The sequence below is a fragment of the Cervus canadensis genome, chromosome 26, assembly GCF_019320065.1.
Source record: "Cervus canadensis isolate Bull #8, Minnesota chromosome 26, ASM1932006v1, whole genome shotgun sequence".
In the NCBI taxonomy this organism is placed as follows: Eukaryota; Metazoa; Chordata; class Mammalia; order Artiodactyla; family Cervidae; genus Cervus; species Cervus canadensis.
Window position 1 is genome coordinate 23,769,869 of NC_057411.1, and position 24,781 is coordinate 23,794,649.

The 24,781-nt window shown below is 39.5% G+C and overlaps 1 protein-coding gene across 5 annotated transcripts in view; it reads left to right on the forward strand.

Annotated features, from left to right (window-relative positions):
- SLC4A4 (solute carrier family 4 member 4) overlaps positions 1–24,781 on the forward strand; it is a 351,440-nt gene that overhangs the window by 222,925 nt on the left and 103,734 nt on the right. For all 5 annotated transcript variants that reach the window (XM_043447564.1, XM_043447563.1, XM_043447565.1 and 2 more), the window contains exons 8-9: positions 17,277–17,434; positions 24,546–24,633. In XM_043447564.1, the coding sequence (XP_043303499.1) occupies positions 17,277–17,434; positions 24,546–24,633 (246 nt within the window). The remainder of the gene's footprint in view (positions 1–17,276; positions 17,435–24,545; positions 24,634–24,781) is intronic.

The window sequence follows — 24,781 nt, forward strand, 5'->3', positions numbered from 1 at the left end:
TGTAATGAAACATTGGGGGCTTTCACCAGAGAAATGAACAGTAAGTGTGTAGGCCTAACAATGTGCATGTAATTTCAAAGTGCCCATGGGCTCCCTGGGCTCCTGCCAAGGACCCCAAGTTCAGAACTGCCTCTGTGCTTTGATAAGAGCCCTGCCTTTTCCTTTGATTCTGCGTGAAGGGAACTGCAGGGAAGATTGAAGACAGAGAAGCCTAGACCACGAGTTCCAAGGTGGTTCACACGGTGCCTATGGCAGAGCCTTGCCGGGCTCCTGGGCTACAAGGAGGGAGAGCAGATGGTAGGGGTGCTAGGCAGAGTTTGCTGGGTCCCACATGAGAAAAGCACTCTGCAGGGGTATTTGCAAGCCATTCACTTTAGACTCTTGGTTGTCTACATTGCCTCTGATGGTCACGTGAGACTCTTGGTTGTCTACATTGCCTCTGATGGTTCCATCCTCTTACCCCTCATCCCTTGAACTTTTTGTTTTTAAAAGAGCAGTCTGTGTTTTTTTATTAGCTATCCTGACTGGGATGAGTGCAGAAGAGAACGCACATGAAACATTTCCCCTTAAACTATAATTTTCTCCTGAAGTCACAAACCCCTGATGCTAATTTTTGTTTGTTTTGTCTTCTTCAGTCCCTCTCTCCCAGTGGCAGCTGGAGCAGAAAGACCGAAAGAAACCCTGTGTTTAGGATCTTTCCTTTTGGGATGGGAGAAGGAAAGCTATAAACAGATATTACTTTTAAGATATTAATAGGTAGGGTGAGAGTTAGAAGTAAACCATGTCATGTATTTTTTTGTTTTCCTCCTGAAAACACAGTCATTCAAGGACAAGTGGGGATGCAGATAAATTGATGTTGTTATTGTGAATAATTCTATTTGTTTTACAGTATAGCTGCACTGGTCATGCTCACCTTAGCCTTTGATTTATCTGTTCTTTTTTTTTTATTTTTATTTTTTCAGCCTTACCATAGTGAAGATAGCTCTGCAAACTTTTTAAGTCAAAACGCATGCAGCTATACATTTGGTAGAATGAACTTACATAGAGAGGCACTGTACTGGATGAATATATGTTTTTAAGTCCACAATACAAACTGGGGAGAGAGATTTCTATCTAAAATTCAGAGAATTGAGTATTTGAATTAAATGTAGTGCCAATGTAACTTTATTCCTTTAGGAGAGAAATTTTTTTTTCTTATTTTGCCCATCATCTATTTCTGGTAGATCCTAGGATTATATTAAAACTGTCAAGATGATTATTGTTACCAGTTATGGAATAGCCACTGTGCTATTCAGCCACTGTACTAGGAGCTTTTTACATATTATTTATAACATGTGATATATTATTATCAACTCGACTTTACAGATTGAAGAGGCTAAATGCAAAAGATAAGTAACTGTCATCTTCTCAGTAACTATTGCTTTGATTAAAATACAGTGAAAATTGAGGACACCTATTTTTAGTGCTGGGCCAGACTCACAGGTACATCTGTTATTCACCTGTACTGGTGAAGTGTTTGCTCTTGATGTCAGGGAGCATTGAGCATTTGAAGAAGTGCAGTTCTAGTCTTGTGTGTCATTCTGGACCCTTCCTTCTGCACCCTTCCTTCTGCTTCACTCCCTCGGTCCAGGATTCAGCATGTCCTATACATTCTGTCTTTTAATTTTTCTCAAATCTCTTTTCATCATTCTGAACCCACTGATGTTCCCTTGCTTCAGAGCCTTATAATATTCCTACATTTAACACATATATTGAGGGCCTATTACTTGCTCAGTCCTGGGCTTAAACACTTTCAGACATCATCTCAATAACTTATCATAACCATAAAGGAGTTACTTATTAGTTATTCCCATTTGAAAGATTTTAAAGATTCCCATTTTAAAGGGGTCACTCATTATTCTCATTTTATTCCCATTCAGCTTAAAGAGGTGAAATAATTTGCCCCAGGTAACCACAGCTAGTAAGAAGAAGAACTGAGATTTGCTGATAACTCTGACTCTAAAGCATCATTCTCTTTTTCTCCACTTGAATTTAAATGAACTGGAGGACTTCTTTGGAGGTCCAGTGGTTAAGACTCCATGCTTCCAATGAAGAGGGTGTGGATTCTCGGGTAACTGGATTCCCACGTGTCATGTGGCATGACAGAAAAAAATTTAAATGAACTGGAGAATCATCACTAAACTTAGCATGGTGAAGCTTGGTCTGGAGACAGACAGACTTTGCTTTGCACCCTCTCCCTGCCTGTCCTATTTTCTTGACTTTAGCCAAGTTATGTCATCTCTAAATCTCATTTCCTCAAGTGTCAACAATGACAACAGTAACTGCTTGTAGAAAAGGGATGAGAATTCAATAAAATAGCACATGCAAAGTTCCTGGTCTGGTGCCAGTTGATTAAAAATAATTATTAGTGTTACTACTAATCATTTTAAAATGTATTACTGGAGGCTTTGAGGCCTCTTGGTTACAACAATGCCTTCAGAGTGCAGTTTTACTAATCAGAGATTTGAAATCTTAAGTTAGGAAGGGTGCAACATGCAGTTATTCTCCAAAAGCAGGACTCCCTTTAAAAATCTCACTGATAAATCCTGGAGAAGGTAGGATTTTAAGGCATTTTGGCAGGGATTTTTTTAAAAAGTCACAATGAATGGTAGCTACCAGGCAACCCAAAAGTAAAAGTTATTTTTCATTGACCTACGCTCATAAGTTTTAGAATTGATAAAGGCTCTTCATGTTATGCCCAACCTAGACAGCATATTAAAAAGCAGAGACATTACTTTGCCAACAAAGGTCCATCTAGGCAAAGCTATAGTTTTTCCAGTAGTCATGTATGGGTGTGAGAGTTGGACTATAAAGAAAGCTGAGTGCCGAAGAATTGATGCTTTTGAACTGTGGTGTTGGAGAAGACTCTTGAGAGTCCCTTGGACTGCAAGGAGATCCAACCAGTCCATCCTAAAGGAAATCAGTACTGAATATTTATTGGAAGGACTGATGCTGAAGCTGAAGCTCCAATACTCTGGCCACCTGATGCGAAGAACGGACTCATTTGAAAAGACCCTGATGCTGGGAAAGATTGAAGGCAAGAGAAGGGGCCGACAGAGGATGAGATGGTTGGATGGCATCACCGACTCAATGGACATGAGTTTGTGTAAACTCTGGGAGTTGGTGATGGACAGGGAGGCCTGGGGTGCTGCAGTCCATGGGGTTGCAAAGTGTCAGACACGACTGAGTGACTGAACTGAACTTCGTGTCTCGCCAGAGACCTTTCTTAAGTTTGCTTCCACCAAATGGAGGACTTTTCCTGGCACCTTCAGTATCCTTGCTTTTATCTTTGCAGATTGTAAAGATGACACCTCACAGGTATGATCACATGGATTCCATGCATTGAAGAAACGTGGAGTGAACACTTACTGCGAGGCAGTGCCTTTATAAGCCACTGGGGAAACACAGTTGAATAATATGTAGTTTCTTTTTATAGGGTACTTTAGAACCCTTTTTTAAAAAGATACTTTTCATCTAATAAGAATCACAGTCAAGCCAGCTGGTGAATGCATTGGTGAAAAGTATATTATCACAGAGGGAAGGCAAGGGCCCTATAAATGAAATCAGAGAAAACTGGGGCAGTCAGGGTCAGACTCGGCTAGAGAGGTATAGGTTACAGGTACCATCTAAGAGACATCCAGGTAGAGAGCCTTTTCCACCAGGCAGATTGATAAGTGTTTCAAGTTTCCTTCCCTGACCTGTGTTTATGTGTGGTGGGGTTCATGACACAGCAATGAAAGAGGAAAAAAAAAAAGAACATTACTTAACTCAACCAGCATCTGGAACTTGCAGGTTCCTGATTTTCTTTAAATGCTTTTTAAAGTTTGGTGTTTATGTGACTTTCTGCTTTCCCCCTCTCTGTGTGGCTTATTTTTATTTTACATAATTAAATCCTGTTGAATATCCTAAGTGTGCTTCTTAACAATTTTAAAGGCTATGTTTCCAGAGCCGAAACTGTTGTTGGGTTTCCCTGGAGGCACAGATGGTGAAGACTCTGCCTGCAATACAGGAGACCTGGGTTCGATCCCTGGGTTGGGAAGATCCCCTGGAGGAGGGCATGGCAGCCCACTCCAGTATTCTGGCCTGGAGAATCCCCATGGACAGAGGAGTCTGCTGGGCTACAGTCCATGGGGTCACAAAGAGTCAGACATAACTGAGCGACTAAGCACATAAACCATTGTCAATACTTAGCATTAGTGCACTATATGAAAAGGTTAGAAGTTTTAGGACACTTTTTTCTGAACTTCAGGTAGTAAAATATATTCATCAGAAATGGGAAGGTTTCATAGTGTAGCACAGTGGACATAATTCATGTTCTGGCTCGGACATTTAGCTGTACGAATTTCGTGAAGTCCTTTAAAATGCTTGGACTTTTGTTTCCCTAATCTGTAAAATAGTTAAATAGTACATTTCTTATAAACTTTCTGTGAGAATTTAAGTGAAATAGTAAATGTGAAAATGTTTTAAACACTGTAAATAGCTGGCAACATATTGATGTTTTTTAGTGATGTAAGACATAAGAAAATGTGACTAGAGATTTTGACAAGTTGATTTTTAAACTAGGTCAGTACTTGAAGTTTCATCCTGTTTAGGAAGTCAGAGCTGATGGATTGTGCTTAATGTTTTATTTAGTTTAATAGCTGTTTGTAAATGTGCTGCTTTGGAGAATCATTTGCATTAATGGTGGTGAGATGGCTATATTTGAAAGGAAAAATTAGAAAATCAGATTTTCACCCTCAGGGAACTGTTTTCATTTTTAAAAATGGGATAAGTAAAAGCAGAAAAGTTTTCAAGAAGTAAGAGCATGTAGCCACAGCCTTTTGACATTTTGTCTTATTTAATGACTTTGTCTTCCTTCTTTCATATTATATACACTCTGGAAATCTCAGACCATATTACAGAAATTCAGTACTAACATCTTCATAAGTGAGTGTCTAAATTTTGGATTCTGTAGGCAATCAAGCGAGAGCTCCTCTTTTTAGGCCTCTTAGACATTGGGGTGATGGTTCTTAAATTTAGCCAGTGGAAATATTCTTCTAAATTACAGCTTGAAGATAACCTAAAGGGCAATCATTAAAGACAAAATAAAAAATGTTTAAACTAATTTATTCCAGCAATTCTCTGTATCACACCAAAAAAATCCTATCCCACAGATTTACTTAGGGGTTGATTAAAGACTGTCTTTATTTAACAGGAAAGTTTTGAAATAATTTTTCTTATGTAGTCTTGAAATAAAAAGCAGTACTCTATTAAGCTTATAAAACAGCAGTTCCTATTTTTTTTTTTCCTTCCTCTGACATTTCTTTGTTGGGAAATTATACAGTTTACAGTAAAGAAGTGAGATTTAGGAATGGAACGCTGGGGTGTGTTTAAGACGGTATTTGTCCAGGCTACTGAGGAACACCCAAACCTGTTCTCAGTCCAACACTCCTGAGAAGGTCAGGGTGAGAAATGTGTACACAGGTAATCAAAGGTCAAGGAACTCTTACAGACTGAGACTTTGACTGCAAACCCCACAGTAGAACTTGGGTGACTTAGGCAGAGCCTTCTGCCTCATCTTGGTAGCTGGAAAGAGCCTTGAAGCAAAAGATACTTCTTGTACTTGGGACTTGAGTAGACATGCTCTTTTTACTGAGAATCCCTACCACAAAGAGAGGCCAGAGTAGAGCTTTCAGTGAAAAGAACTATTTTCCTAGTGCCTGAGAAAAGCTTGTGTAAGCTTATTGACTTAGAATTTAATTTGTTCAGGCCAGTCCTCTTCTTTCTTAGATATGGGATGAGAGGGCTGCTGGAAAACTGGGAGAGGATGGGCAATAGTGTCAGTCTTCGATTAACCATAGAAGCCAACTACAGCCAGTGCCTGGTCTCCACCTCTCATACTCCAGGATTCCCAGAATTTGAGATGGTAGTTCTGTTCCAAATATATACGCATAGAGCTTGCTAGGTCAAACCTATTTCAGAATTATCCCAGGGATTAGTTTTCACATGGCTGCTTTTGATGGACTGCTTCTTCTTCCCACCCCTGTTGGAGGCTAATTTTAGCCCAAGGGAAGTGTACTGGGTTAAGTTATGTTTATGTTGCATAGGGTTCACACACCTTTGGAAGGTAAAAGCAGGAATATGTTACCTCCAGCATAGCGCAATCAGGTAGTCTCGTGGATATGCATGGTAGGAGGAAAGAAGGCAGTAGAGAGGTTTACTTTCCATGTTAGAGAAACTAAAAAGAAGCCAGGAGGAGTGAGCCTTATATTTGTTTGTGTCTTGCTAGGCATTTTACCTCTTATCTTTTCTTATCTTTACAAAAGCCTTTGACATATGAGGTAGGGCTATGGAATACAGTTTTGTTTTTCACTATCCTTGATTTCTTTTAAGTTTCCTGCCAGGGGAGCACCACATGTAAGCAGTATTGAGATGAAATAACAGTTTATCTATTAAGACACTCTTTGTAGTATAATTGTTTTATTAAAGTAAAACATATTTGTGATAAAATCTACTTGATAATTTTTTAGAATGTGGACACTTGTATAATTGTCATACTGATTATGAAATAGAACATGATCAACATAGTATACTTGTTTTTTAATACCATATTTCCTCTCTTATTTTTAATTCCTTCTTTATACCTTCTATGAGTTTCATTTGCTGGTTTTAGTCTTAATCCATGAAATATAGATTTAGATCATCACACTTTAGCTTTTGTTCTTTTGAAATATTTGCACTTAGGCTATGAATTTTACTCAGTGCACATGTTTAGCTGCATTCCACAAATGTCCCATTTTTATATTATGAATAATATTACTTTAACAAGTCATTGATGTTATTAATGTTAAAATAGCAAGTCATTTTAATCCCTAGGACATCTACTTTGTGTTTTAAATGGTTCTTCTGAAAGTCTTCATCTCCTCAGTATTTTAAAAATATTAAGTTATTTCAAAGTCTACCTCTGGTACCTAGTATATAGCTCCTTTAAATTTCTTTCTAATTTCTCCTTTTTTTTTTTTTTCTCTTGGGTTCTCGTCATTCAGTCTTGTCTACTAGTATGCCTAGTAATTTCTGATTGAATGTCAGATGTTGTATTAGAACTAGGTTGATACTTTAGATAACATTTTCTTCAGAGATTATTTCTTTTGCTTTTGGCTGGCATTTAGGCTGCGGGCAGGCCAACTTACTATTTAGTCTGGAATTGAACTGATTTGAACTTAGGTTTTGGTCTTTATGTGTGTGTGAGTAACTTAGTTGTGTCCGACTCTTTGCGACCCCATGGACTGTGACCTGCTAGGCTCTTCTGTCCATGGGATTCTCCAGGCAAGAATACTTGAGTGGATTGACATTTCCTTCTCCAAGTCTTTATGTGGGTTGATTTATTACTAGTTTTCCCTTTTACCTTTAATCCTGTCTTTTAGGGGTCCCAACTGAATGCTTGGCATGTTTGCCCATCACTTTGAGACTGCTGAAGGCTCTACTCAATTTCTGAATCTCTACAGCTACTTAGGAGTCATCAGATGCCTTTAGAAGAAACAGATGAGCTGATTTTAGCCTCACCTTCATGCAGTCATCAGATGCCTTTAGAAGAAACAGATGAGCTGATTTTAGCCTCACCTTCATGCAGTTTTCTTCTTTAGGGATATTGGCTGCTTAGGTTTGTTTTTTTTTTTTTAATATCATAGTGATTTTCTGATTCCTTTAAACAGATTATGGAAATCCAGCTTTTCAGTTTTTTTTACTGGAAGGGTTAGTATGATACAAGCTAATTTATAATAGCTGGAGCTGAAGTCTCTTAAAAACATCAATTAGGTCAGAAATTTCTAGTTCACCAAATATACAGCTCCATGCCTAAAATCACCCATAAACAGAATATAAATTCTGGGATTGATAGATTTAAAGAGACATGAGTTCTGGTAGTTAACTGAGCATATGAAACTGACTCTGAACCTATTTATTTAATCAGCTACATGGATTAAGATGTAACTCTCTGTTTTTCTGTTCATTTGCCTTGCTGTAAGAGAAAATAGCATACTTCTCGTCTTCATCACTACAACCTTCTCGTTAGGAAAAATCCCAGTGAATTTTGTCAAACTTTAATCCATCAAATTGGCTACTTTTCCCAAGGTGTAGAAAAAGGGAGGGGGCAGAGGAAGAATCATTTCATTTATGGTGAGCAAGAGAACACTGTTTTCCTGCCCCAGCAGTTAGTATTGTTTGCATATAGTAAACAAATAAATTCATACTCAGAGAGCATGGTTTACTAAGGTGCTGTTTGATCCAGTCATTTCCTCATACTTTTGAGTTCCTTGAATTTTATGCCTTCATAGCATATAATTATTTTTCAATGCCATATCCTAGGCACTGCTCAGGAGCTGACCTCAGTGAGCTTAAAATGTGGGGTGATCATATAGTTTTTTTCCTTAGCCCGAGACACTTTTGAGAATGAAAGAAGGTAATATTAATATCTGCCCCAATACAATGGGGGTAAACTGGGCCTTTCATACATGTCACTCAACTCATAAGTATGGTGCCCCTCTTTACCACTAACACAGATGGATACCTTTGCACTGGAAGGACATGGTAGCAGGGTGAACCTAGCAGGATTTTGAGATTGCCAGATGAGTTTGTTTGGCAAAGAATAAGAGCTGCCAATTTTCAAAGAGAATGGAAGGGAGGAGATCAGCAGGAAAAAGGGAAGCTAAGGAGAACAGAAGACAGGAAAGAATAACAGGAAGAAAGCTGGGCATCAGCTCTTTGCCCAGGTAGCCTGTTGACATGAGGCATTAGGGTGAATTGAGAATAAGTATAGATTGGAAGATTAAAATCATTCTTCCTGAGAGTAAAAGAGAATGTATGTAATGGGGGATAGCTTTGGAAAAATAATGAGAAAATATACTCAAATTTAGGTGATTTTTGTTTTTTACTTTTTTCAGGTATTATCAAACTTTATTTTTATTGAACTATGAAGAGAAACTAATGTGATGTAAATATACATGACATTGGCAATTATGTTTTTATTATCTATTTTTTGTAATTCATGTAAGTTTCCATCTTTTTTTTTATTTTATTTTTAAAAAGGGCATTGAACAGCCTATAGGGTCAGCTTCTAATAAATCAGACTCAAATGACAAATTGTGAGTACTCCTGGTTACAAATGACACTTTATTACATTTATTTTAGCATATGCTGCTAATGGCAAAGAATGATAGGTAGGGTTTAAATACTTGCCTAGTGACTGCATTAATATGATAGCCTGAATCTACTGACCAGGTGATGCTGAAGGTCTGAGGGTGATGGTATGAGTGAGAGGATATAATGTTACCCGAGTCCGTTGAGATTGATTATAGTATGATTTTTTCAGTTAGCTATATGTGATGCGTATCACTTGAGTGTGAGTAACTTTCCCATCATCACAGGGGGTGATCATTCCAAGAGGCTATCACTGTTACAATCGGTCCACTTGTTCTGCTTTATCTGTTTATAATCTCTAGTTTCTTGTTATGCTAGTACTGTGATCACTGGGTTGTTAGAAAGCCAATCAGAAAGTAAAGAAGTTAACTGAATTATTAGAAGAAAGAATACAGGTTAGCGTTAAAGGAACCTGAAATGTACATCCCCGGACTCACAGAGTTGGGATTGTTACCTGGTAGACAAAAAAGTGTTCCCAAATTGCTAAGATGGTCAGATTGCATGTGTGCATGCTGTCATGACCGACTCTTCACAACCCCATGGACTGTAACCCTCCAGGCTCCTCTGTCGATGGGATTCCCAGGCAAGAATACTGGAGTGGGTTGCCACTTCCTCCTCCAGGGGATCTTCCTGACCCAGAGATAAAACTTGAATCTCTTGCACCTCCTGCAGTGGCAGGCAGATTCTTTACCCCTGCACCACCTGGGAAGCCCCTGAGCTAGCCAAATTATCTCTTACCAGATGCAGCCCTTTGAAATTCATTTCCTTGGAATCAAGGTTGTCTAAAACAGTTTTTTCTGCTGTATGTTCTCGTAGTTGGCCCTGCATGAAATCCAGGCTATGTATCCCTTGGAGCCTCAGCTAGTAATCTATAAGAAAGAAATGTCAGACTGTCTTCGGAATTCAATCCAGATTAGCTTGTTGGGTGATCTTCAACCTGATTTTGTTCTTATTTTCATTTTGCTATTCTTATTTTGCTGTTCCTTGTAATTCCTGAGTTGTTCTTCACCATTCTATGTAATGTTAATAATGTTTTTGTTAGTACTTTATTACTGTTCACATTTTATTGTGTAAGCCCACAGTTGCTTTTTATACTTCAGTCATAACTTTTTCCTTTATCAGGTATTGTTGAGGTACTTGAAAAAGGAAACCTGTATGAATCAATATCTGATGAGCCACCTTTATGAGAGGAATCTGTAAATTTTGATTCATAGAAAAACTTTCCTTGAACTCTATTGCTATATTTTGTGACCTCCATTGAACAATATACTTTTCATATTATCTTTATGTGTCTTATTTCATCAGAGCTATATTTGCTTCTCTTCATTGGATTTTAAACTTTAGGCGAGCAGTCTGTTTGTTCCTTGCAGTGCCCACATCAGGCCTTGAACATTTGAGGCACCCGTTAAATTTAAAGAGAATTAAATGGAGCTGAGAGTAGGATTAAATGGGAGATGACAAAATTTCTGTCCCAAACAGCATTTTAAAATCTGTTTTCATATCAAAATGTGCCTTATTTATCTCCGAGTGGGAGATAAAGCATTCTTTGGCATACATGCCTATTCAAAGCTCTAAGAGAATGTATAGCATAGAAACGTATTTAATTCTGTCTGACATGGTACTCCTCAAATTTATTTGACAAAAACACTTTTTTGTGAAGGGTCTGGACTGCAGTAGACAGAAATCACCTCAAATTAATTTAAGCCCCAAATGGAATTTTCTGGCTTATATAACTAGTAATAATTCTTGATGAGTTCACAGAATGGAGAGGCTACAGGACCTCAGGGCCTGAGGCTGGGGACTCAGCAATCTCTCTTTTCATCCATTTTTCTCTCCTGATTTTGTGTTTCATTTTGGGCATTGACCTCATTCTCTCCTAGTGTGGACAATCCTGTGACAGGCCCTTCCAGCAAAGAGGGTAACAACCTTAGGTGAAAGGGAAACATTGATTTTTACACATTTATTTGAATGTTAATTTTCCAAAATGTTTTGATCCCTGTGTAAATGGTGCATCCATCCTTTGGACCAATCACTGTTATCAGTAGGGGAGTTTACTAAGATGAGTCCTATCTAGGCCTTTTGTCCACTTAGATGGCCTGGTTGGTGGTGGGATGCCCAGAAACCACTGCTTTAAGAGAAGAGTTAGGAAAGCTTATTGGAAAGAGCAGAAATAATAACCACCATTCCTTCACTGAACAAACATTTATTTCATCTTTTCTTCTAGGCATTAAGGATGTAACACTGAGCAAAAGAGATGGATATTATCCTACTATTAGGGAACTTACATTCTAGTGAGGAGGCAGATAATAAGGAGGATAAGTAAAAATTGTAACATGTTTGACTGTAGTAAGTACAAAGAAAGACATAAGGTAGGACAGAGGAGTAAGAAGAACCTGTGGGGAAAGGGAGGTGGAAATTTTAACAATGTGGCCAGGGAAGGTCTCAGTGTTGAGAGGTGACTTAAGTAAAGATCTGAAGGAAGTGAGGAAGGGAGCCCTGCAGACATTCCATTCAGACACACAGCAGATGTGAAGGCCCTGAGGGAAGAGTGTGCCTGGTGTGTCAGAGGGAAGGTTTGGACCCAGGGATGGTGGGTCTGAAGAAGACTGGGAAAAAGCAGTTGGAAACGAGGTCAGGGAGCTGATGGGGAGCCCAATGCTGGAGTTGTGGCTTGTCATAATGAGATTGCCTTCTCTCTTAGTGAAATGGGGACCAACAGAGGGTTTTATCTGACTCCTGATTTGATTGCTCTGGCTGCTTTGGTGAACAGACTGGAGTGGGGCGGGGGGCAAGGGCAGAAGCAAGCAATCCAGCTGGGAGATCAATGCCATAACCCAGGAGGGAGGTGCTTGCAACGTGGCCCAGGGTGGTGGCAGTGAAGATGGTGAGAAATGGTTGGACATCTCTGAAGATGGATCCAACGGGATTCACTGATAGAATGGACATGGGGTGTGAGAGGAGGAGAAGTGTGGAAGATGACAGCAAGGTCTGTGCCTGGGCATTGGAAAAATGGGGCTGCCATGAACCAGATGAGCAAGACTCCAGGATGAGCAAGTTTGAGCGGACTCTTGGGAGGGGGGCTCGGTTTTGGATTTGTAAAATTTGCAATGCCTATTAGACATCTGAGTAGAGATGTTATAGGACTGGACTGCAGGGAAGAGGTCCTGGCTGAAATAAATCTGTTCAACTTTTTGTGACCCCTTGGACTGTAGCCTGCCTGGCTCCTCTGTCCATGGAATTCTCCAGGCAAGAATACTGGAGTGGGTCCCTTCTCCAGGGGATCTTCCTTATCCAGGAATTGAACCTGGATCTCTTGCTTTGCAGGCAGATTCTTAACCATCTGAGTCACCAGGAAAACCCATAGATCTGTGAGCCATTAGGACACAGATGGAATTTAAAGGTAGAGGGCTTGACGAGATCACCCAGGAGTGTGTGTAGAGAAGAGTCATCTGAGGACTAAGTTCCAGGGCACCTCAGGCACCACACATTTTTATTTTGGAATAGCTACTAGTTTCTCCAAGAACACTAGTGTCTCACAAACACAGTGTGAGATTTGCTGATCTCAAAGAATATGTCTTTATAACTACTTCTCTTCTGAGCACATAGAATGCAGTTCCTCTAGCTTTAAAAACATGCTTCAATTTTTCCAAAATGGTGTAGTCATCTTAGTAAAGGTACCATACAAGTAAAACATTTTGTGGAAGAATATGACTGTGGGATATTCTGCATGTTCTGTGAGTCAGTAGTTGCTTAGTGATAGATCCAGACAGTTAGTATGTTCTAGAATGGGCCTCTAAAACCTCTTGAACTTTGCTGGGTGTTTAATGTTCTTCTGGTCTGATTGGAAATTCTGCAGGGCTCATTCCTTCCATTCAAAATATTTACGACAGCTGAATTACATGCAGAGGAAGCGATCAGTTCTGTGGGGGATAAACTGTTCTAACCCTCAGGGAGTTCAGAGCAAAGACTTCAACCTTGGCAGAAGCATGATTCCAAAATGAATGCTTCTGGGACAAACTGAGAGAGTAGGATTGCCATATATACACTGCCATGTGTGGAACAGATAGCCAGTGGGAAGCTGCTGTAAGGCCAGGGAGCTCAGCTCAGGTTCTGTGACGACCTGGAGAGGTGGGATGGGGGGCCATAAGGGAGGCTCAAGAGGGAGGGGAGGTATGTGTACATACAGCTGATTGACCTTGTACAGCAGAGACACAACATTGGAAAGCAGTTATACTCCAATTTAAAAAGCAAATGAGTGCTTCTGGAGTTCCCTAGGAGCATTGCTGAGAGAGTGGAAAGACTTGTTCTGCGCTCCGAAGGAGGTTTAGAAAAGGTAGAAATGAGGAAAGGACAGTTTTTTGGTCCTAAGTGTGGGAGGCTAAGTACCTAAAACAGGAGATTATGATCAGATTACCTACCTAACTACAGCAAAGAGTGTTGGAGAGAATGGCAGGTACAACCAGATGATTATAGAGCTTCATGGCCTGTGTTGGTAATGGGAGCTGTCTCTGGAAAGAGTCGGAAGATTACTCTAGCAGTGGTATTTCATTATTCCTTTGGGTCATTTGACCATATCCCACACTGTACTCCATGTTACATAGGGCAATTCATTACTGCAACTTCCTTTGACTAGAATAACAATTTGATGGTTTTAGACTATTCCCATGGCTGCTCTTTTCGTATCTGTAGAAATAAACAGACTTTTTTGGAAATATTAGTATTGCTTGAAGGATTAATGGTATAAACTTTGGGAAAGTCTTTTACTGCTAGAAGTAGTCATGTTTCTAACATCCAAAAATATATAATCTTGCCTTTGTGGGTTTTTTTTTTTTTTTTTTGGTTTCCACTAAATTATTAGTTCCAACTCCCTTCTTTTCTTTTTTTTTTTTTTTTTTTCTTCTTGTATGAAGTTCCAAAGGCAAGAATCTTATTAAAATGCTACTGAAGATGATGGTTTTGGGGATCAGTTTTCATGGCACTTATTTTCCCTTATTGAGAACTATTTATATGGAAATAGAAAATAAAACTCTACTGTAATTTTTCATTACTGGGGAAAATTGGGCCATGCCTCCCACTTCCCATATAGGTGATAACCCCTGGCAGAAAAAAGTTCACTGGTAACTTTTAACTTAAGCGGGGAGATATTCATATTGGTGAGAAGTGTATATCAGAAGTCTTCTTGCAAAATTCTTATCTCTATCTATTTATGATTGTTGAGATGTTTTCCTTGAGCTGTTGGAAGACATTTCCCACTCATTGAAGGATACTTGAACAAGCCTATTCTAAGTGGGAGCTGGGTTGGGAGGGGAAAGGAATGAATAACACCTACAGGATAAGGTTTCAAAGTGACTGTTAGGCAACCTTTCAGTTCAGTTCAGTTCAGTCGCTCAGTCATGTCCAACTCTGCGACCCCATGGACTGCAGCACGTCAGGCCTCCCTATCGATCACCAACTCCCGGAGTTTACCCAAACTCATGTCCATTGAGTCAGTGACGCCATCCAGCCATCTCATCCTTTGTCGTCCCCTTCTCCTCCTGCCTTCAATCTTTCCCAGCATCAGGGTCTTTTCAAATGAGTCAGTTCTTTGCATCAGGTGGCCAAAGTATTGGAGTTTCAGCTTCAGCATCAGTCCTTCCAATGAACACTCAGGACTGATCTCCTTTAGGATGGACTGGTTGGATCTCCTTGCAGTCCAAGGGACTCTCAAGAGTCTTCTCCAACACCACAGTTCAAAAGCATCAATTCTTCAGTGCTTAGCTTTCTTTATATTCCAGCTCTCACATCCATACGTGACCTCTGGAAGAACCTTAGCCTTGACTAGACAGACCTTTGTTGGCAAAGGCAACCTTTACTCTCCAAGAAAAGCACTCTACACCTTTACCTTTCTCCTCAAGCTCCCATGTATGTCTGTCTTCCTCCTCCTCACCATCAGGTCATTCATATTTCACTGAAAAAATGTAAGTCCTTGGAATTCTCATCTTCACCCCACAGACTTCCCAGATCACCCCTGACTGAACCTAGAGTCTGCCTTCCCTGGTTAGAATGGATGAGCTGTGTTCCATCTGGATTTAATCCCTCTAGCTATGCATGGACATCTCTCTTCTCAATAGTTCAAGGTTGCTTGAGGGGATTTGCAGTTATGCCCATTTCTCCTACAGGACTGATCTGTCTTTACTAGATCATCTTCATGAACATTCCAAATTGTGATCATATTCCCCATGAAAAAGTAATTCTCCATTTTATCCCTTTCTTCACCTACCTCCTTAATTCTTGGCTTTTCTTGGTAGCAACATTTCTCAAAAGAATTCTCTCTACTCCCTGTCTCCATTTTTTCACATCTTATTCTTTACTGGGTAGCCTGGTGTCCGCTCTTGTATGGATCACCCAGCACTTCCATCTTGTCAAATTCATTGGTCTTTACTTTCTTTTTAAAAACATTAAAAAAATAAATAAAATAAAAAACATTTTTTAATAATTTGGCTGTGCTGGGTCTTTCGGTTTCTGCATGTGGGATCTTTTTAGCTGTGATTCTTTTTATAGCTGCTGCTGCTGCTGCTAAGTCGCTTCAGTCGTGTCTGACTCTGTGTGACCCCATAGATGGCAGTCCACCAGGCTCCCCCGTCCCTGGGGTTCTCCAGGCAAGAACACTGGAGTGGGTTGCCATTTCCTTCTCCAATGCATGAAAGTGAAAAGTGAAAGTGAAGTCGTTCAGTCGTGTCCCACTCTTAGCGACCCCATGGACTGCAGCCCACCAGGCTCCTCCGTCCATGGGATTTTCCAGGCAAGAGTACTGGAGTGGGGTGCCATTGCCTTCTCTGTTTTTATAGCTACAGCATGCCAACTCTTAGCTGCCACATGTGAGATCTAGTTCTCTGACCAGGGATTGAACCCAAGCCCCTTGCATTGGGAGTATGGAGTCTCCCATAAGACCACTGGGACTACCCTCGTGGTCCAGGTCCCATGATTAGTCCTTTCTTAGTTTTCATCTTATTTGAACTTCTAGCAGCCTTTGACACTGAAGCAGATAGCCCTGTCCTCATTGGTCCCTTTCTTCACCTAAAGCCCTGGTTGGTGAAGGCCTGCTTTTATTCCTACCTCACAGGCTGATCTTTTTCAGTGTCCTCTGCCAATATCTGCTTCCATTCCATTCCATTCCAAGGTAGCCCAGGGTTTAGGGTCAATGGACAGATGTTAAGGGTCAATGGACAGCCCTTTCCTCTGTCTACACTTACTCCCGAGGTTGTGTCATCCTATCGCATGGTCTTAAAGCCTGATTACATGGGGATTTCTCTTAAATTTAGGCCTTTCTACTCCACCTTGCCATGGACTTTTCTTTAGTGGGTAAGTTCTATTTAAAACATCTGAAACTCCGTCCTGTGGCCTTCAAGACCCTCACCCGCTGGCCCCCCTCACGTCTGCACCTTCATCTGCTGCCGTTTTCTCTCCTGTGCTCCATCTGCTCCCACACACTTGGCCACCTACTGTTGCTGTAACTGCCCGACTCTTGCCTGGCTCAGAGGCTTTGCACTTTCTCTTCTCTTTGCCTAGAATTTTCTTTGCCCAGATCTTTACTTGGCTTGTCCCCTTACCCCAGTGTCAATGTGCTTCTTCACAGGCCTTCCCTGACCTCCTTGTCTAAAGATGTATCCTCTTACATGTCTTACTTTTTCTTCTTACCACTTACCACTACTTTAAGTTCTATTTTACTTCTCCCCTGCTGGAATATGAGCTCAAGAAGGCCATGTCATTAGTTGACACATCTCTTATCATCAGGGCTTAGATCAGTTCCTGGCTCCCAGGAGACTCTTAAACTCGTGTTTATTGAGTGAATAAGTAAATGAATTGATACGTATATAAATACTGTTTTATATGTAAACCACATGACTATATGCTTAATGTTTTTGCATCCAAAATACAGAGAAATGCTTATTAAAATAGAATGGTTAGACATAATAGAAGAATGGCTAGCTAGGGCCTGCCTGGTGCACATAGGCTCACAAAGAAATTTCTTTGAGTTCCCTTCTCTGGAAATAAGTTGTGTCTTCTTGGCTCTTCCCATGCAGCTGAAGAATAAGTTCATGAAAAAACTGCCACGTGATGCAGAAGCTTCCAACGTGCTTGTTGGCGAGGTAGACTTCTTGGATTCTCCTTTCATTGCTTTTGTTCGGCTGCAGCAAGCAGTCATGCTGGGTGCCCTGACTGAGGTCCCTGTGCCCACAAGGTAAGCTGCTCCCTGACCCGCTGGGGTCCACAGTGTGGTCATAGGGAAAACTCCTGCCCCTCAGGCTAGAGAGCCAATAGGATGAGGGTACATCCAAAGCAAGCATGTTAGAAAGGTTTAACTTGAAATAATGGTTCAGTCTGACTTTCATGCTCTCAATTGACTTGGCACGTGTATAGTAGTAATAATGATTATAATAATTCATTGGACTGTGGATTAGTTTCTGATGGATTAGCCTATTTAATACTCATAATAATTTTTAAAGTATAAACTATAAGGGATTTTATAGATGAAGAAACAGTTTGAAAATTTAAGTAACTTCTCCAAGATCATATAGATGGTAAATGGTTCAGAGGTCTGAGTTGCTTTTATTTGCTCTCTGTTTTATTAGAAAATTGATAGTGGGTATGTTCATACATACATATACACATTATATATATCAATATATGTAAATGTGTCCATGAGTACATATATAGACATGTATATATGTGTTTTGACTCAGTGGTAAAGAATCCTCCTGCCAGTGCAGGAGATACAAATTTGATGCCTGGGTCGGGAAGATCCCCTGGAGAAGGAAATGGTAATCCATTCCAGTACTTTTGCCTGGAGAATGACATGGACAAAGGACCCTGGTAGGCTACAGTCCATGGGGTTGCAAAAGAGTTGGACACAACTGAGCGACTAAATAACAATGTGTGTTTATTATATATATGCACAAAATAAAAATCATTAAGTGGTACACTTAAGTTTGTACATTTTACTGTTATGTGTTAGGACTCATAAAGTTTTATTTTAAAAGAAAGCATACTACTGGTATTAGAATCATGTACTCATACTGGACAGTACCTTAGAAGTCATCCTTTTTTATTTCCCTCTGTAACTGAGCCCAGTAGAGGAAGCTTGACTTCTATGTCAAGTGTAGTAGGTAAATAGAAGCTAATGCTTCAAATAAACTTGTGCTTAGGAATAGGTTAAAGAGAAGTCTATAATCTTTAGGTTGAAATTAGAAAATTATTATAAAATAGGGCCTTTTTGGAGGGGCGTGCCCAGGGCAAGGGCAGGGAACTTTTCTTTAGGTTTCTCCAGGTGAGCAGGAGAGGCTATGGATTTCCAGTAGTCTCAGATGGTCTGAGCAAGGTAAACCAACAAGATAAAGGGCTCAAGGTTTGTTCTGAGCCAATTCAGGAGGAAAATTAGGAGAACATTTCCTTATGGCCTTCCATTTTATACATTACAGGCCATTCTTTTTTATGTGGGCATTTTTATCCCATTTTTCTATTTCTTAGACACTAACAACAGGGAGAATGCTTATCATATTACAATATAGGAATAATATAAGCAGTTGTTGGACAAATGGCAGAGGAAAGGGGGTCATTATAGCTTATTCAGTTAACGGGATTATCATGATTTGTGTTTTCTAGAACTTAGCTTTTTGCTTGAAAACATTCCAGCAGAGCCTTGCAGGTCCATCTGAGCAATCACCTGGCGAACAGCTAGCTGACTCAGTCATGGCCGAACCCCAGCTTGTGTGTCCCTTTGGTTTTATTTATGTCTCTTTGGACCAACTTTTCTGGAGCTTGAAGGAAAAAGACATGCCAAGAAGTGTTCAGTTGCTCTTTTTCATTTTTTAATTCTTTTTCTCTAGAAGCTACACATAAAAATATTTTAAAAGACTTTTATTTAAACAATAACACAAGCTCATTGAGTAGCATGACCATTTTGGAGTCTGTCTTATCATCTGCTTCTGTCCGGCTCATGTTTTTCTGTCCTGGACAGTGGTACTAGTCTAGAGGTAAAATCAAGCATCATTTGAATTGAGAAAAGGAGCCCAGTCTATTCAAGGGAATGTAATTCAATAATGTCATAAAGCTATTTCAGGGCAGTAATCTGAATAATATATCCTAGCATGTTAACGTTTTTCCAGGAAATAGTTTTATCCATTTGCTATCCTCTGAACCAGGGCAAGCTGTAATCACTGAGAAGGGAGTCTCACTAGCTTTTTTGTGTGTGAGTAATACAGGGCCACTTACAATGGCTGCATCCTGTGAAATCCAATAAAGGAAATCCCACAAGGAGCGTGGTGGTCATTGTGGAGGATGTCTCTGCACTCAGCTGTGTGCTTAACATGCATGCCACCCCGCTAGCCTGCGCAGAGACCTGAGAAATCTGTTTCTGTGCACATCTTGTAACGACAGTCATTTTTCTCTTTTGAAAAATTTTTCCATTTTTCCTTTCCTTTTGAAGGTGGAAGACAGGCTCTTTTGCTTATTATTATTATTCTTATTATTTATAATAAATAGCATTACTACCATGCGTCTTTTAGGAAATATGATTATAGCCACTCCCTTTGTATAGAATTCACCAGTTTCTCTAACCACTCTGCTCTTTGCTTGATCTGGTTTAGCTTTCTGTTTGCAGCTGGACTCCTACAAACTGCGTAGATGTTTTCTACCCACGTAGAGGACCTTCTTGCCATCCATGTGAAAGCAGATTAAACTCTGTTCTTTGGTGACTTAGTTGGATATGTTTATGATTTTCTTAGTGTCTTAACAGGCACTTGGCTTTGCTATCATCTTACATCTGTTCCATTGAGGCTGCCACTCAGTCATATTTATGGGCCACATGGAGATGAATATAATTCCCATTTTACAGTTCCGAGATGGAGCCACATGGATGACGCACTGTCAGTGCAGATTTCTGACTCTGAAGCCAGGCTCTTAGGGAAAATCTAAGGAGACTCCTAGAATGGATTGCAATAAAATGCTTTAGGGTTTTCCCATGAAGACTAATCAAAGCCTTTGATCAATCTGTGCTTTTCTTACCTTGATTTTCACATCTAAGGCAAATAATTCTAAAGAGAGATCTAGCCCCCCATAAAATTAGAATGTTTACCCCTTTGTGTTACTCTTAGTTAATATCTGTTTTATGTTATAAATAATGATCTGCCTGAAAGCAGTTGTTTGTGCCTAATTGTCAAAACCATAAAAATTCTATTAGAGGAATTGGGATGGAGGTCTTGCCAGTTCAGTTCTGTCTTGTGTAACAGTCTTCCAGTGACTCACTGCTGTTTACTATGTGCAATATGGTTGGTTATGATGGGTTTGTGGTCCTTATGAATTTATTGAGGAAGCTACAGTTTAGCCACATTTTCCAAAGCCACTAAATATGAATAATGGGTTATTTGATTCACTGTTGTTTTAAAAAAAGGGAGTTAGGGATTGGTGCATGCTGAGTTTATTTTAGAATGGCTGTGATATATCAGGAAGGAGGAGGGGTGCACATCTCTGAAAAGATGGAGTAGTTTAGGAAGGCTGATTCTTTTTCTGATATTATGCTCTGTTTCTGCCTATAATTGTTTTGTGAATATGAGTATAGTCCATTGGTTCTGGATGCAGATCATCTGGTACTGATTTTTGTTGTGGTGAACACTAGAGGCATTCTCCCCAGGCACGATAAATGAGCACAGCAGAGTAGAAGGGCCTCATGAAGATTCTCAAGACAGCCAGGCACTATTATAAATTCTGTGACTTGTGTCTAGTTATAAGCGAATACAAAGAACTCAGCAGCTTAAATTATGTCCCCCAGGCCAGCAACATGGACTGTGCCCTTTCAACCACACAAATGTGATGTTTACTCTAATTTGTTAATAAAGAGAAAAAGCTTCTGGTTAAAAATAACATCTGTCCATTGACCAAAAAAACAAACAAACAAAAAAAAAACAAAACCACTTGAGTCATGAAAGAAGTTTTCAGTACATTATAAAAGCCGAGTTTGGCAAGATGTACTTCTGTCATAAAAGTTGTAACAGCTTTTGCGTCTTGGAGGGTTAAAGAAGAGAGAACATGTTTCAGGCAGAGGGAACTTCAACTCGAGTTGTTCTGTGTTGTTAGTTTTCCCAGATCTCTCATCTCTCATCCCCATTTCAACAGAGCACTTCAAATTACAGTCTTCCTAAGGGTCTGCTTTCCTACAGATGAAATTCTTGACCTGAGGTGATGTTTCCTGCTGCTTGTGGGTGTCCAGAGTTCCTCTCTATGCATTTTAAGAAAATGGATTTACTCAGTGCTTCCTGACTGAAGTAATGTGAAAATTGTAACTGATACGTAACTTTTTATTTCTATTTGGCACTTGATGATTTTCTTTATATTATATATATATATGAACACACATATATATATATATATGTGTTTTAATAAAGATCACATTACTCAGGAAAGAGGAGTTGTACCTTTATACCTAATGTAATGAAAACACTATAGCTCTCATATACTGGTTTTGCTACTATGATAAATGGTTTTTTTATGGTCACCACTGGTCTGTTACTGCCATTTCTTCTTTGGTGCTATTTAGTAAAGAGCAGAGTAAATATTTGTAGAAAATGTATGCCCTCATCTCATAGGATTTAAGGTGGAGGATCCATTACTCTGTCATCCCTTGGACTATAGCTGCCCATTGTCTGCCAGGATTTATACTTGAGGACTATTAATGACTGAGAGCATTTTCTGCACTTTCTAATAAGACACTATTTTGGCTTTGTTGCCATATAGTTAACCTGATAATTAATTCATGTGTCAGTTGATAAATGTGCATGTCCATATTGTATATTTATAAATGTAAAATAATCAGGATGCAGATACTAGGGGGAGGTAGGAGGATGTAGACAGTGGCTGGAAAGGGTTGGATATTGTGTAGTGCTTAGATGCTAATATTTGGATGTGTCAGATGCTCAGTTGTGTCTGACTCTCTGAGACCCTTTGGACTGTAGCCCGTCAGGCTCCTCTGTTCACAGGGTTCTCCCGGCAAGAATATTGGAGTGAGTTGCCATTTCCTTCTCCAGGCGATCTTCCTGACCCAGGGATCAAATCTGTGTCTCTTGAGTCTCCTGCATTGACAGGTGGATTCTTTACCACTGTGCCAGCTGGGAAGCCTGAAATAATAAAAAATGACAGGCAAAGGAAATACATTATTTAAAAATGTATTAAGTAAAGCATCCAGGTGTTATATATGTTCTCTTGCTGTACCACATTTGCCCACTTCTGTCTAAAGCTATGCCCTATTGTTCTGCCTGACAACTGGCCCTTGGTAGACAAGTAAATGGAATTGGGACGTATGACAAGTACTGTAGGTGTTTCTTAGTGAGATTTGTATTTTACTTTAGTTGTTAAATATTTTTTTTAGGTGTGGCACTCATTCAGTGAGCCATCCCTTCAGAAAAGTGCATCGTACTTTTCTGTCAATAAAAAAAGCTCTTGATAATACTATACGTGGTGGCGTATAATTTAGGTTCAGCTTTGGAAAAAGGCAAGTTCTAGTTAGAAGAATTAAAACCCAGTTCTAATAATGACTTCCTTCATACTTGAATGACTTTCATGCCTGCTGATTGCTTTTGCCCGTTTCATCTACTGTGATAACACTTGAAAGCGAGTGCGCCGCTCCACTCCAGAACTGGTTTCTAAGCAAATAAATACCGAATGGTTTTATGGTTATTCTGGTGTAAACTCTGAGTATTCAGACATTCAGACTTACCTTCTTACATTCTCAATTTGTTTTTTTTTTCTTTACTCTTTAGATTAAATTTTATGATGAAAAATGGAATTGTCTTTTCAAGGGCATTTGAGAACAGACCCTAATACCTTGAAGAGTGTTGGCTATCAATAGCCCTTTCTTAAACAACAAAAATATGAATAAATTAGTAAAAAAAATTTTACCAACAAAAGTCCTAAGCCATTCGTGGTTTCATAAGATCTCACTTAAGCTTTCTTGTCCCCAGCTAAGTATCCACAACCTCTTTCCCCAGAGTGGCCTATGGAAGTCATAGTTGGATAGCTTTTCTCTGGTGTATAGGTTGTGCAGGTATTATTAAGCAGAATTGTGTGTGGAAAAAAAACAGGAGGTAAAAAGTCCTATCTATTTTATTGTTCTTCAGTTGCTTAGTCATGTCCAACTCTTTGTGACCCCGTGGACTGTAGCACACCGGGCCTCTGTGTCCTTTACTACATCCAAGAGTTTGCTCAAACTCATGTTCATTGAGTCCATGATGCCATCCAACCATCTACTGTGTCATTCATTAGGGACAGTCTTTGAGCCCATCCATTACCTTCCTTGAGCCTAGGTTTCTTCACCATTAAATGGGAGTAAGATACGTGTCCTTATAGCAAAGGATAGTAGGAGTTTAAATGATATGTGAGTGTGAAATGCTTTGCAAGCTTTAGAAAGCTGTGCAAACATAGGATGTGATCATTTTTATTGTCCTCATTATCTCCATGTTAGGTAAGATATGATCATAAATAAGCAAGGCAGGGATTTTTCTAGTATTGCCTTTTGTCTGTGTTTTAATTCATTTACCTCCTGCTCCCCGGTTGAGAGTTGCATCTTTGCCCTTGTGATCAGTGAGGGATTCCTTCCAACATGATAAGGGGTGAACTTGAGTGGAGATAAGCTTGTTACTGCAAGTTTCAGGACCTAAGTACTGTGGAACAGTGCATTATCAAGAAAACAAGTTTGGAAAAGAAAATGAGGAATCCTGTAAAAGAATTTTAACTGTGAATGATGTTTTATATTGAATTTCTCTCATATTTTTCCTCCTTTACTTTGGTTGTCAGCATGTGGCTTATTGTAGAGGAGTTGGATTTTGCTGACTCCCAGCCACTTCTGAGTAGAAATATTTCTTTAAAATATGGAGAGGATCATTTGTAACCATCAATATTGGGTGAAGAAAAGTCAGAAAAATCAGAGGATGTGCTAAGTCTTCTTAGTTATTGTGCTTAATGGGTTTTCTCCAAAGTTTCTGAAAAGTCAGAAGAAAGAGAAAGAAAAGAAAGTTTAGAAAAGAAAGACTTACTCATATAGTGAACCTTTCCTTCTTCATGAAGAAGCTTTTTAGGGTTCCATGCTCAATTCTCCCTTGCTTCCAAATAAAATGAACAACAATTTGTGTTTCACAATAGTGTGGAAGTGTGCCTTTCATATTACCAAGACTATAACCTTTGTTTTAAAGATGAATTCTAGACCTAACCTTTTTATGAATTAGGATTAAACATGTCTCAGTGTTATGTGTATTGAGTTTGATGAAATATGTGTTACAGCCTTTGCTTCTTTCCTCTCCCATTAGGTTCTTATTCATTCTCTTAGGTCCTAAGGGGAAAGCCAAGTCTTACCATGAGATTGGCAGAGCCATTGCCACGTTGATGTCTGATGAGGTAGGGAATCGGGAAGACTGTGATCTGTGAATGTCATTCTTGTATTCTCATACTGTGAGTTGGCTATCACATTTTATTCATTAGAATTATGTAGTTACCAACCTTCTTTAAAACATGAGGGGCAGTCATTTGTGCAAATGAGCTGACA